Source organism: Rattus norvegicus, chromosome X (assembly GCF_036323735.1).
Source record: "Rattus norvegicus strain BN/NHsdMcwi chromosome X, GRCr8, whole genome shotgun sequence".
In the NCBI taxonomy this organism is placed as follows: domain Eukaryota; kingdom Metazoa; phylum Chordata; class Mammalia; order Rodentia; family Muridae; genus Rattus; species Rattus norvegicus.
The window spans coordinates 24,420,250-24,433,009 of record NC_086039.1 but is presented as its reverse complement, the minus strand read 5'-3'; the positions used below and the strand labels follow the sequence as shown (position 1 = coordinate 24,433,009).

The 12,760-nt window shown below is 36.5% G+C and overlaps 1 protein-coding gene across 44 annotated transcripts in view; it reads right to left on the bottom strand.

The window, feature by feature from the left end:
• Huwe1 (HECT, UBA and WWE domain containing E3 ubiquitin protein ligase 1) overlaps positions 1-12,760 on the bottom strand; it is a 130,091-nt gene that overhangs the window by 47,789 nt on the left and 69,542 nt on the right. For 40 of the 44 annotated variants that reach the window (XM_063280233.1, XM_063280199.1, XM_063280222.1 and 37 more), the window contains 8 exons: positions 11,573-11,818; positions 10,084-10,217; positions 9,613-9,707; positions 6,551-6,742; positions 4,820-5,036; positions 4,372-4,494; positions 2,802-3,039; positions 2,138-2,368 (listed from right to left, as the gene is read on the bottom strand). In XM_063280233.1, the coding sequence (XP_063136303.1) occupies positions 2,138-2,368; positions 2,802-3,039; positions 4,372-4,494; positions 4,820-5,036; positions 6,551-6,742; positions 9,613-9,707; positions 10,084-10,217; positions 11,573-11,818 (1,476 nt within the window). The remainder of the gene's footprint in view (positions 1-2,137; positions 2,369-2,801; positions 3,040-4,371; positions 4,495-4,819; positions 5,037-6,550; positions 6,743-9,612; positions 9,708-10,083; positions 10,218-11,572; positions 11,819-12,760) is intronic. The other 4 variants (XM_063280223.1, XM_063280237.1, XM_063280224.1 and 1 more) reach the window with 1 other exon arrangement.

Sequence of the window (12,760 nt, the reverse complement as noted above, 5' to 3'; positions counted from 1 at the left end):
TGAACTAACAGTACTTAAAAGTCAGGGCAGTAATTTATTATCAATGTTCCTTTCCGTTTGGTAGTTACATAGTATTGAAGCATTAAAGTTGCTTATTAAAGAACCAATATACTTCTCAATTTCATAGTCTCAAAATGGAGGCCAGGGTAGATGATTACTCTCATTAAAAAAACTTGAGATACACAGAAGTATAAATAGGCACCTATTTTCTGAATTAGAAACTTGTAACAACAGAAAATCTATTTACAAAACTCATCAAGGATTTCACTTATCAGGAAATAATTGTGAGATGTACCTAAGAGTTTGTATATAAAAAAACTATACCATAGCACCCACCTAAAAGAAAATTAAAAGAACAATTTTCTGAATGAGAATACAATTATAATCTCAAACTTCCTAAATATGAGCTTATTTTTATAATAAAAAGTAGTAATGCATATATATAAGACAGATCTGAATAAAAAAAAAAACCTTCACACTTAAAAACTTGAGGAAGGCAAATGCCAAGTACCTAGCATGAGTGGAAAACGCTGCTCACAGAAAACATAGATCATTAAATGAAAATCTTAGTGCCAGGCATGGAATACGTATTATTCAAGGAGCCCCCCAGTGTCCCTTTAAATAGCACAAGTAATTACCTTTGTTTTTGGTTGCCAATGATTAGCTAGGTTGTTAAGACCCCATTGCTGAACATAAAACACACTTTGGTTATAGGACACAGAGAAATCAAATTATAATGGAGCTAGAATATGTTTTGTTGCTGCCTAGCTTTCACAGTGCCAGAAACTGCTATGTAGGTCACTTGGGGAGAAAAGTAATTAATAGACTTACCCGGCTGTGAATCCAGGCATGCTACAATACAAACCCCATGCAATGGTGGCATGATTATTATGGAGGTTAACTAACTGCTTCCTCATTGGATTTGAGGACTGGTCCACAGGAGGGAATTCATGCCTGGATGCCTGGTATTGTATACCTGGTTAAAAGCCCATGGCTGAGAAAATCATGTTGTTAAGCTGCCTTTTAAATGTTTATACCTATAGATTAGTGTTGCATTCAGCCTTTATCAGTAGTTTCTTTTTTGCTGTAGGCAATAGTTAACGCAGAGACTTTTACTCCAAGTATTGAGAATAAGTAACTTCAAGTGCTCAGCCCATATTAAACCCACCCTCCAAAGGCTCAGGGAGTATGGCGAAAGAGGGATCAGAAAGATCTTAAGATGAAAGATGAAATGGAATGCTTCTCAAATGCTGCTTTCTGGACATGCATGGCCCTTGCACTCATGAACTCACAATTAGTTTTAGTTACCTGAACATGATGAAGCCAATGAACATTCAACTAAGGATGGTGAGGGGTTCACAAAGCCCCACCTCTAGCTGAGGAGCTATTGATAGTTTGTGGCTGCTGGGGAAGAGAGAGTAATTCAGGGTCTGGCAACTGTTAAGCTTTCTATGTACCAGTGGATGGCCATATACCTACATACATACGGTCAGCATTAACTGGACTCAGTGGGTTATTAAAAAAAGACTAGAACATGGAGGTAGGAGGGAAATGGATTGGGGAGACTTAGGAAGGAGGTTGGAGGGGTAGCTATGATTAAAGTACATGTATACAATTTTTTTAACTAAAAGAGTAAAAAAAAATGAGAAAACAATGTTAAAGTGTTCTTTGAAACTTCCCCCTTTTGGTCTTTATTTGTCAAAATTCTGTATTTTAAGGTCATACAGGTTTAACAAAAAGTTTTCAAAAATCTTTTACTGGAGAATATATTTAATCATAATAGTTTGCCTTATTGTTTAACTAGAAAGTAGTTGGTAGTACTGCCAAAAATTTTCTTTGCAGGTTCCTGAAAATGTAATTAATGTGCTTATGAAAATGCAAATGTTTCTTGCACATAGTTAGTACTGGGACCACATCTTTTACCTTTCTCCTCAGTATGAAATCAAATGCTTTGAGAAAATAAGAACCAAGGACTCAGTGGTATGAAAACTTAGAAAATATACAAGCAAGATAGGTGGCAAATAACTCTCAGAGTTTGAAGTCAGTCTTGCCTAAAGTGAGGTTAAAAAACAAATTATGAGCATTAGATTCTATAAGATAAAAGAGTCATTCTTGGACTCTGAGGCTAGCACTCTACCTGTTGTAGCTGTTGCTGGTTGACTTGAGGTTCTCTGCGCGAGCCACCTTCTTCCTGGCCTGCTTCTTCTTCCCCTCGAGATCCTTCCTTCTCTTTGCTCAGTCTTTCTCGAATCACAGGTTCCCCTCGGAGAATGTGGCACAGAATGGCCAGCATAGACTCAGCCATTCGTCCCCCATATACTTTAAGGGGTTTCCGGTTCCACAGGTTCTTGATACAAGTAAAGGCTGCCTGTAAGCCATTTGAAAAGTGTATGATGACTTTCCTAATCAACTCAAATCCTCAGAAGGAAAATAAAAGATTCATAGACACACCCCTTCCACAATGAGTCAGTTCCAACATTACAACCATGACCAACAAGTTAGACTGGTACTAAGATGGTTTAACAAAGTACAGTAGGTATGGTGGGTTGGGAGCATTTAATTCATCAAGAATAACCAATAAGAAGAATATACTTCATGTTTATAGCAGGAAAACTAAGGCTTTATTCCTCTTTGTAAAAAAAAAAATAAATAAATAAAAAAAAGAAAGACTAAAACCTTATATGGAAACCATATCCATTTGTTTTTCAAAAATCACATATGGACAGAGCTCAGTGACAACTATTTAGTTAGCATGAGAATTTTTTTCCCTTTTGGTTGTAAAAAAAATGTATAATACTTACTTTTTGGGTTACTACAAGGAAGCGAAGGGCACTAAATTGTGGAAAGCTCTGGACCCCTCCAGGCAATTTGGCAGGCAACGAATGTGGAGATTCAAGCACCGTAGTGGGATTTACCATCTTTTCTACAAGCATAAGCCAGGCATCTAGGAATTCTCCTGTGCCATCAGGTAAGTCTGAATGTTCCAATCCCTCAGAAACGGGAACTTTTCCTCCCATGGATAGAGCCCAGTTGAACGTTCTAAATTCAAGTAAGACAAAACATGTGAAGAGTATTAACTAGTATATTACGGTGAAAGATCACTACTACACTGGTACCCTATTTTTTGTCCTCCTGGTATACAATCTTTTTTTTTAGGTTATAACTTTTACTTCTTCCTTCCCTCTCCTCACTCTAATAACTCCCATATACTACTCCTTGCTCTTTCAAATTCATGGCCTCTTTTTTTCATTGCTACATGAATGCATATACATGTATACTCATACATATATATACATATCATGTCCAATCTGGATAATGCTACTTGTATGTATATTTTCACGGCTGACTATTTATGCTCTTCCCTTGAGAAGACGCTCTCCTACTCTCAGCATTCCTTACTTGCCTGTATAGATCTTTGTGTGGGTTTGAGTTCTTGAGGCCTTCTCCCACTTTGGAATGTCTATTGTTGTTTTCTCTGTTCAGTTCATGTATAGGCTGACAGGCTGCTGAGACTTTATGGGTACAGCTTGACATTACTAGAACACACAGTCTCATATCAAAGTCCCTGGTCTTCTGGCTCTTACAATTTTTCTACTCCTTGTTCTACAATCTTCCCTGAGTTTTAGGTACAGAATTATTTTGTAGATGTATCAGATAGGACTAGGCTCCACAACTCTGCATTTTGAGGGGTTGTGGTTTTCTGAAACAGTCTTACGTAATGCAGAAGAAACTTTCCTTGATGAGGGGTGAGGACTACATATATTGAGTTAGGCTCAGAAGAAGCAGTTATAACTTTTAACATGCCATTTACAAATGTTTTCAAGACTGAAAATATCCACTCAAACTGACTAAGTTTATCTTAAAATGTTTTAGCCATGTTTTGGCCAAGCCAAGTAAAAAACAACAACCAAATTTACTGTACTGAAAGAAACAAAATTAGATTTACTCTTCTAAAATGTATTATGAAGGGAAAGCCAAATATAAAAAAAAACAGATTCTTTATACACTTATGCACACACTTTTTTTTTTTACTTTAGTGAGTATTTGCAAATGTGTGATTATCAACAAGGAAGAGGGATTCAGATTCCCTAGAATGAAAGTTACAGGTGGTTGTAAGATGCCAAATAAAACTTGGGTCCCCTGAAAAGCTGCAGGTCCTCTTCTCTGTCCACCCATCTCTCTAGCAGAAAAGCAGACTCTTACTTCAGAGGGAATTACATGGCTTGGTCATGAAACACAAAACGACACAACAGCTCTCTCTATATATCCTACCAGCACAGGATAAATGACTTAGAAAGCTGTGAGCAGGTAAGCCACATAGGAAAGATCAAAGTACAAGAAACGATTCTTTGTGAAGCAAATAATCCTTACTCAAAAAGAGCATTGTGACCACCAGAGCAGAGAAATTTCTGCAGCATAAGATGGTAAGGATACTTTCTCTCATCAAAGAGCATTGGAGAGGTGAATCCAACTGAACAGATGAAGAATGTCAGTCTAAAAAGAAAAAAAAAACATTTCTAAGATACACACAAAAGCAACAGGAAATTGAGAGAAGAAGTCAAAAGGAAAATTATTTAGGTGAAGGATTATTTAGGCACTGCAGTGTTACTTGCCACCCAATTAAGATTTAAAAGCTTACTGAAATGCAATTTAACAATAAACCCTTTAGAAAGTTCCATGTTCTATACTAAGTACAATAAAAACACTTCATAAGGAATAAAGGGAAAATATGGGACTCATATTTTCCTCAGTAGAATAGGAACAAACACATCATTTTTATAGCCACTTTCTACTCCCTGCACCTAAAATAGGAACTCACCTGAAGCGGGGAGTAGGTGTATATGGTGGGGGCTGCCATGATAAGCCTTTTGTGAGTAGCTTAGTGAGGGCTGAAGCTGTTGATCTAGCAGCAGGTGTTGGTGCAGTGGTGGTACTGGCAGCATGATGGCTCCTTCTTTGGCGGACAGGAGAACCCACACACAGTTTAACAAGGAGTCCAAAGAGTTCAGCAAGCGCTCGGCCTAATCTGGAAGAAGCTGAAATCCAGAAGGTAGTTTAATTCTATAAAATATTGAAACAATCTTACAACATCACAACTATGTGCCTCAGAGTTTAATAGCAGTAAGTTATATTACCATTATCATTATTTTTATAGTATGTCTACAGTTCAGAGGATACCACTGAGAAGTCTACTCTCTCCCTGTACCTTTACATGGGCTATGGGATTACAGGAAATATGCTGTCACATGTGACTTTCCATCTGGGTGTTGGAAACCTGAACTTGGGACTCTCATTTACAAACAGCAGTCACTTTAGTCATCTCACTAGCCCATTTCCCTTTATATGTAAATTTACACAAAATACATACACATGCAAGCATACATAGAACACAGGTTATAAATAAAAATTTAAATGATGTAATATATATTATATATAAATATGAATGGAATAGAACCTGTATGTTCTATTTATATTGGTCTTAAACATCACACTCAAAACCTAGTGAGATGAGCTATCTATATGAAAAGAAGTTATTCATCTTTCTATTCTACATAAATTCACAGGGCATAATTTTAATTATGGAACAGGCTACTGCCTGGATGGAAGTTCTGGCAGACTCAGAATCTAAAAACTTAATAGGAAAATGTAACCAAGCATTGTTTCTCAATATTGCTCATACATGAACAGATAATGAAGCAAATCAAAAGTACGAAACAAAATGCCTGATAACAAAGAAACAGACAAAGAAAACTTGATTCTGATTTACCACAAACTTAGAATGTTTTAAGGTCACACTATTTAATTAACTATAGTTAAGTGAGAAACACATTATCTAACTTTATTCCCATTTAGGAATAATTAGTAAAAACCATATCAAAATAAACATGAACAAAGATAAAAAATCTTTAGTATCTGAAGGTCATTTAGTGCTTGCTAAGTTAGACAGTGGCAAATATTGATAAATATCCAAAATAGGTCTTTGCATGTTGGTATCATATAAAGGGGCAAAAGATGGCAAAGACAATCATTTTATATCTTTAATAAACTTTTGTACCCTGATAATGCAGTCCCCTGAAGCAGCCAAAGTAACTTTAATAAAACACAAGAAATTATGTTACTGGATAACCAAAGCAAAAGGAGGTTGTTGACAAATGTAAGTGCTTAGAAGAGTTATTTCTAGAGGCATAAAGTAGGTCAAATACGCATTACACTGCATAAAAGTATGTGGTAGACTCTGTAATAAGGTACACCTCAGGTACACCTCAGTGAGACATTATCAGTAGAGTGGTAGGAGATGCCATTTGCAATAACTACAGTATGAACAGTAAGTAAAATTTAAAAGGGAGAGAAGATAAAACTTAGGATTTTTTTCCTTTTATATCTTTAGCAACTAGTATAGATCATGTGACACAATAGGGATTCAACAAAGTACATGTGAGAGTCACCACATTCCTTCAACACTGTCTTATTTCAAAAAATATGGTTTTTCTAATTTAACTTGTTTGAGTACTGTTCAAAGAGGGAGTTTTAAAAATGGAGAGTAACTGACCTGACAGCAATGGCTTGATTTGTTTAATTCTTGCAGCCATGGCAGGTGTGATTTTAGATTTGCCCTTAGAATCTGAAGAAGAAGGTTCATCTGTCTCCATGGGTGCCAATGTGTCACCATCTAGCTCAATTCCTTCCAATAACCCCTGGGCAGAAGCATCCATACTTCCAGCAGTCCCATCCTGTTCTCCATCTATAGAAGTAAAAAGGGGGTTAATAAGATCATGCAGAGCCAGCATTTACTTGGATCCATTTTTGAAGGGTCTCAAAAAATACTTACCCATGGTACTTGTCCCTATTTAAATTTCAATTAGTTCCTATGTTTAGGAGGTCAAACCAAACCAACCTTCCACATCAAAACAACAACACACCAATGTGCGTTTATGTTTGGAGCTCTAGCAAGTAAATAACTGCTGGCATCCCCAAATGAAAGCATATGAAGTTATCTAAACATATATTATCATATTTGAAGTTATCACTGAAGATGTCTTGCTAGAATCTTAGTTTGTTCAAACTAAAATTGGGTATTATAGAACACTGCTAGACAAATTAATTTAATAATTACACACAATTAGGAATTGTGTATGAAGTTTTAAATAGTTTTATTATATTTATGCATGTGAGTGTTTTGCCTGCACCTGTCTGTGAACTTACATACACACCTGATATCCACACAGAAGAGGGTGTTGGGGCTTAGGATTTTGAGTACCGTGTAGGTATTAGTAAACTGGATCCCCCAAAAGAGCCAATGTTAAGTTGTCATCTCTTTCTAGTCCCTTGCAGATATGAACTTAAAAAAACATATACTCTACTCTCTTCATTTAGTATGTGCATGTGGGAAGACAGACACTCGTCACCCCTGGTAGACAAGTAGAATAAAAAAAAATCTTCTAGGAATCATTTCTCTTATTCAATGATATGGGTTCTTAGGAACTGAGCTCAAATTGGCAGTCAAAGCTTAGCAGCAAGGGCCTTCATCCATTGAGGAATCTTGGCAGTACTGCTTTTTGTTAAAGATTTACTTACTTATACATACATGTGCTGGAGTGCAGACAGACGAGAAGAGAGAGTCTGTGGTCTTCCTCTCTCCACTTACTCCTTTGAGGCATGTTCTCTCACTGATCAGACCTGGGACTATAGATTTATCAGCTAGGCAGGAAGCCGCCAAGCCCCAATGATCCATTTATTTCCAACTTGAAACCCGAAGTTACAGGCATCCCTGCAATGCTAGTCTTATTATATATGCATGGAAAGCCAAACTTGGATTCTTATGATGGTACAGCAAAGTGTTCTAAAAGAGACATCATCTCTTCAGCCAAAGCCACCTCTTTACAGCTAAGTTCTCGTGCTGGTTCCAAACTCACTATGAATTCAGAGGTAACCTCGAACTGCTCATCCTCCTGCCTTTACGCTATAATTAAGGATTACCTGGCTATGTCTATGTATTCCTAAACCTCAGAATTCCTCTTTAATGGTTTTAAAAATTTGTGACTTCTTTGTTAACCAAACTGCTAGAAGTGGGGTGAAGCCTGACCAACAGAAACCCACAAAACAAGAGTGTAAACTGTTGGGAGAAGCAATTCTTTCAGGATTTTTTTTTTTCGGAGCTGGGGACCGAACCCAGGGCCTTGCGCTTCCTAGGCAAGCACTCTACCACTGAGCTAAATCCCCAACCCCTCTCTTTCAGGATTTTAATTTTATCCCCAGTTCTTAATTTTTGTCAAAACCTCCATGCTCTGGTGTATACCTATTTTCAGTCTTTCCACCTGCCATAACAAACAGCTGCTATGTTCTTACATTTTAAGATATACTTATTTTAATTTTAGTTGCTTACGATTTCTCAGTAATTTTGATTCATTTTAAAGAACATCAGATAGATTTTTATACACAGAATTATCTTCAGTATTTTTCAGTTTTATGTACTTGGGGTAGGTCTTTTTAAAAAATCTCTGGAAAGACATATCACTTTCGTGTGACATCAAGGTCAGGAGAATTTTATTTGATTTCTGATTATACTATTACAGAACTCTCAATGCAATTAAAAAAAACCCCAGAAGATAATTTCCAAAGCAACATTGTCTAATAGAATGTAAACCATGTGCCAAATTTGGATTATCCATATTAAAATGTAAAAAATAGGTGGATGTTTTCTAGTAACAAATTATTTAATCCAGTATGATCAATATTGTTATTCAGAAAGTTGAGAAAAATTGTTTTTACCAATAGGTTACAGAGAACTTACACTAAAAAAAATGAGAAATCATGTATGATATCAAAATATTACCATGCCTTAGGTATAATAATTGTGAGGACCCAATCTTGTATTTATATAGAACTACATGCAAAGACTTTCATTTGCCAAAATAGAAACTAAGCAGGGAATAGTCAACTCTTGGTGCTTAAGAAACAAAAACATAACCTAAGATACTCTTAAATATAGCCAGGAAAAATATCAGGCAGATACCTCTCAAATGTTGTGTATTATTTGGTGGCAAAATATGTTATGCTATATTTTTATTAAAATGTGTTTTTACAGGAAACGACCAAAAAAAAAATCTAAATTTAATAATTAAAAAAAAATCAACAAAACCTGAAGACTAAGGATGTAAGTTGATGTCATTATGCAAGTAAAGGGAGACAAGGTAAAAAGAGGCCTGTCATTGGAGAGAAGGAAGGGAGGCCGGAACAGAAGTTTTATAAGGAAGGGAGAAACAGAGAGAGATGGGAGGAGGGAGCAGAAGCTGTGAGAACATGGCAACAGATTCTTCTCTGTACATAGAAACAGGTTGTTATGATTTTATTTTTAAGGGATGGGTAGATATAGGATTTTGTGCTGTCTAGATGGGCAAATTACATCTAATCAATTGGATCAGAGGTTATTTATTGTGTGGCGTGTACTTTCCTGTGGTGACTTAATGAGTCCACAGCAAGAGAGCCTCATGATAGGTGGTCTCTGTTATGAAACTGGCGTGACAGCAACACTAAGTTTCACAGTAAGCATTTGAAGTCACAGGGACAGAACTTAGAAGTAATAGTCATTACATTTTAGTTTCTTACAGTTACCTGATCTTTTTCCTCCCTGGGTCGTACCTGCCTTCTCATCCTTTGGAACAAGTTTCTGCATGTCCGCTTGGCCAAATTCACATCCAGATGGTAAGCTACGACAAGGGAAAACAGTGGAACAAAAAAATCAAAGCAAACAAGTAAGTAAACAGTTTACTTATATTCTGCAAGGTCTCTGACTTGCTTGGGCAATACCTCTTAGGGCACTTAAGTTATCCTAAATGCAATAAAAAACAACTTTCATTCTTGAACTAGCAACCAAAAAGGCTATCTGCATTGTGCTAACACAACCATCTCTGAAAAATCAAAGTAAACATTCATAAGATGTTATAACTTGTCAGTTAAATCCATAGGCTAGAAAGTAGGAAGGACAAAATACTGTAACTTTTTAATCCAACTCACCCACCCTGTTCAAACTTTGTCTGTTAGAAAAACCAAGAGAGATATTAAGAGAAATGAGCACTCTCTTACCTGTTGGGGGTACATAAAGAGAGGAGGACAGTGCTTTCCCACACAAGAGAACAGTATAACTGGCTTAGCTTGCTCAGAACACTCAAACCCAACTGAGAACCCCACTGGTTTACTGAGATAGAACGAATTTCACTCTGCAACAAAAGGATAAGTAATTTTACGTTTGAGACAGTCTCCACACAATTGTATATTTAAAATACTATATTTTTTAAAATATGAAACTTTACCTATTTTAGAAAGACTTATGATGCATTTTTTCCTTGTTTGGTATGGTATCATCTGCCTATAATCCCAGCACTTTTGTAGGCAAGAGATAATAAGTTTGAGCAATGTCGGGGCTACATTATATTGTAGCTGGTAGAAAATGCACTCTTGCCCAAAAGCAGAAAATAATGTTTTTGAACTATTGTTCTATTTTTTGTAATTACTGAGACATAAACGAGGTAAAAATAAACACACACACACACACACACACACACACACACACACACACACACACACACACACACAGAGCCAGGCTATTGATTTTCTTTTACCACAAGTGTATGGGTACCTAGGCTTGTGGAGTCTAAATAACAACCTGTTGTTCATGTGCTACCAACTTTATTTTTTGAGAGATTTTGGCTAGACCACAAGCTCCAGAAATGCACATATCTATTTTTACAGTGCTGGGATTATAAACATACGCAAAGTTGCCAGGCATTTATTTGGAATTTCTCAGGATTGAAACTCAGGCCCTTGCTGGGCAAGGTGACGCATGCCTTTAATCTCAGCACTTGGGAGGCAGAGGCAGGCAGATCTCTGAGTTTGAGGCTCAGGTCTACATAGAAAAACCCTATCTGAAAACAAAAAAGAAGGAAAAAAAAGAAAAAAGAAAACACAGGCCCTCAGATTTACACAGCATGTATTTTGCACCTGAGAAATTTTCTTTATGAATAAGGAAGACCACTGCTTGCAGACACAGCATTTAATACATTTTCTTCTTGTTGCTGTCTGTTAACTAGTAATTTAAATATTTTGTGGTAAAATTTCGTCATCTTATTGTTGGACTGTATAGAGATTAGATTAGGAAGTAGTAATGGTTTTTGAGAAGGCTTAGGCTTTAGAGAAGCCCAGTAACCTGAGGTTGAGATATTTAGAACCTACATAAAAGCGAAAAAGAATGAACTTCATAAAGTTGTCCTCTGGTCTTGCCATGTGCAGCATGGTATGCTAAAAACCCATCTTGACATCAGGCCCACACAAGAGTAAACAAAAAACTAAATAAATGTAGTAAGATGAGTCTCATATTTGCTATTAAAAACACAGTGTTAAGATGCAATGGCCACCCAATTAATTTCTGCCTGTAAACAGTCAACATTTATTAAAGATAGCAATGAAAAAATATTAATGTTTTTCTTAAAGTTCCATTCATATAATAATTATATGGCTACACAACAGCTAATAAGAAGGCTTTAAGCTGAAACCATAGCACCAAGATTATTCTTACCTGTCCAACTCTGCAAGTGTGAACAAACATCATGATGTAGGCATGGGCAGCAGTGAGAGCATGCAACAGAGGCGTAGCCTGAGCTGAGAGGGTAGCATCAGCAACATTGCCTGCACATGCCAATTCTCTCAGTAACACCGAGCCCCCAGGGGATTCAATGGGCCGATGTAAAGGCTCCAAGGAGGAAAGGATCAAGTCTAACTGAAGGAGACCTTCTTGAAGAACTTTGGGTTCATGTGACAGGGTCTGAAACAAGAATTATGAATGTGTCTCTACGTAAAGAAACACATACACTATGTTCTTAACATTTATAGCGAAAGTGAGTATTACTTGAACTCTCCGAAATTTCAGCCAGTCATGTCTCTCAATTTAGAAATGGGAGTACCAAAACATGAAAGTCAGAAATGATATATTTCACTACCTTTGTATAATAGCATATTATGTTTAAACTTGATGAGCCAATCATACTTAAAGCATGTAAATGTCAAACAGGACTGTCTGTTGTACTGCTGTATGAGAGGTTAGTTTCGAATTTTGCTTAGAAAGGAGCAATGTTAGGCAAAGTTCCAAATCTTGAAAATGAGTCACATTACAATGTTGTTTTCCATTTATTTCTAAGGAGTAAATTGATATTTGAATAAAGCAAGTATTGTAGACGGAGGCTGAGAAGGTATATGAAACTCAACCTCCTATGATGTTGTATAAATTAAACAGATGTATCTGTATCTAGCAGTACAAATGGTGCAGAGGGAAATAAAGGAGAAAGCAAGTATTATAAAAGCTACCAAGGCTAGTCAAACTATCAAGTACTTTCAGAGCTATAAAGCTGTCTTCTTTCCAAAACAAGAGCGGTGATTCTGAGATTGGCATCAGGAAGGCAAATTATTTTAATAGACAAACCCAAATATTACATTTCTTTTCAAGTTAGGGAAGAAAAATCTGGCAATTAAAGATTACCACTTGTTATGCAAAGCTAGAAATTATTTGCCTTCCTATGGCTTGAAATAAATCTATCCCTCCTCACAGAGCATCTTAGAGGTGGGGTAGTTAGATCAGTCCTTTCCCCTTGTTCTCTTATGAAAGCACTTTACACCTGCAAAGAGTGAAACAAAATAAAACATTAAATTGCAGTTTCTAGAAATTATTTATCACTGCACAAAACAGCCAACAGAGGAGCTTTATTGTAAT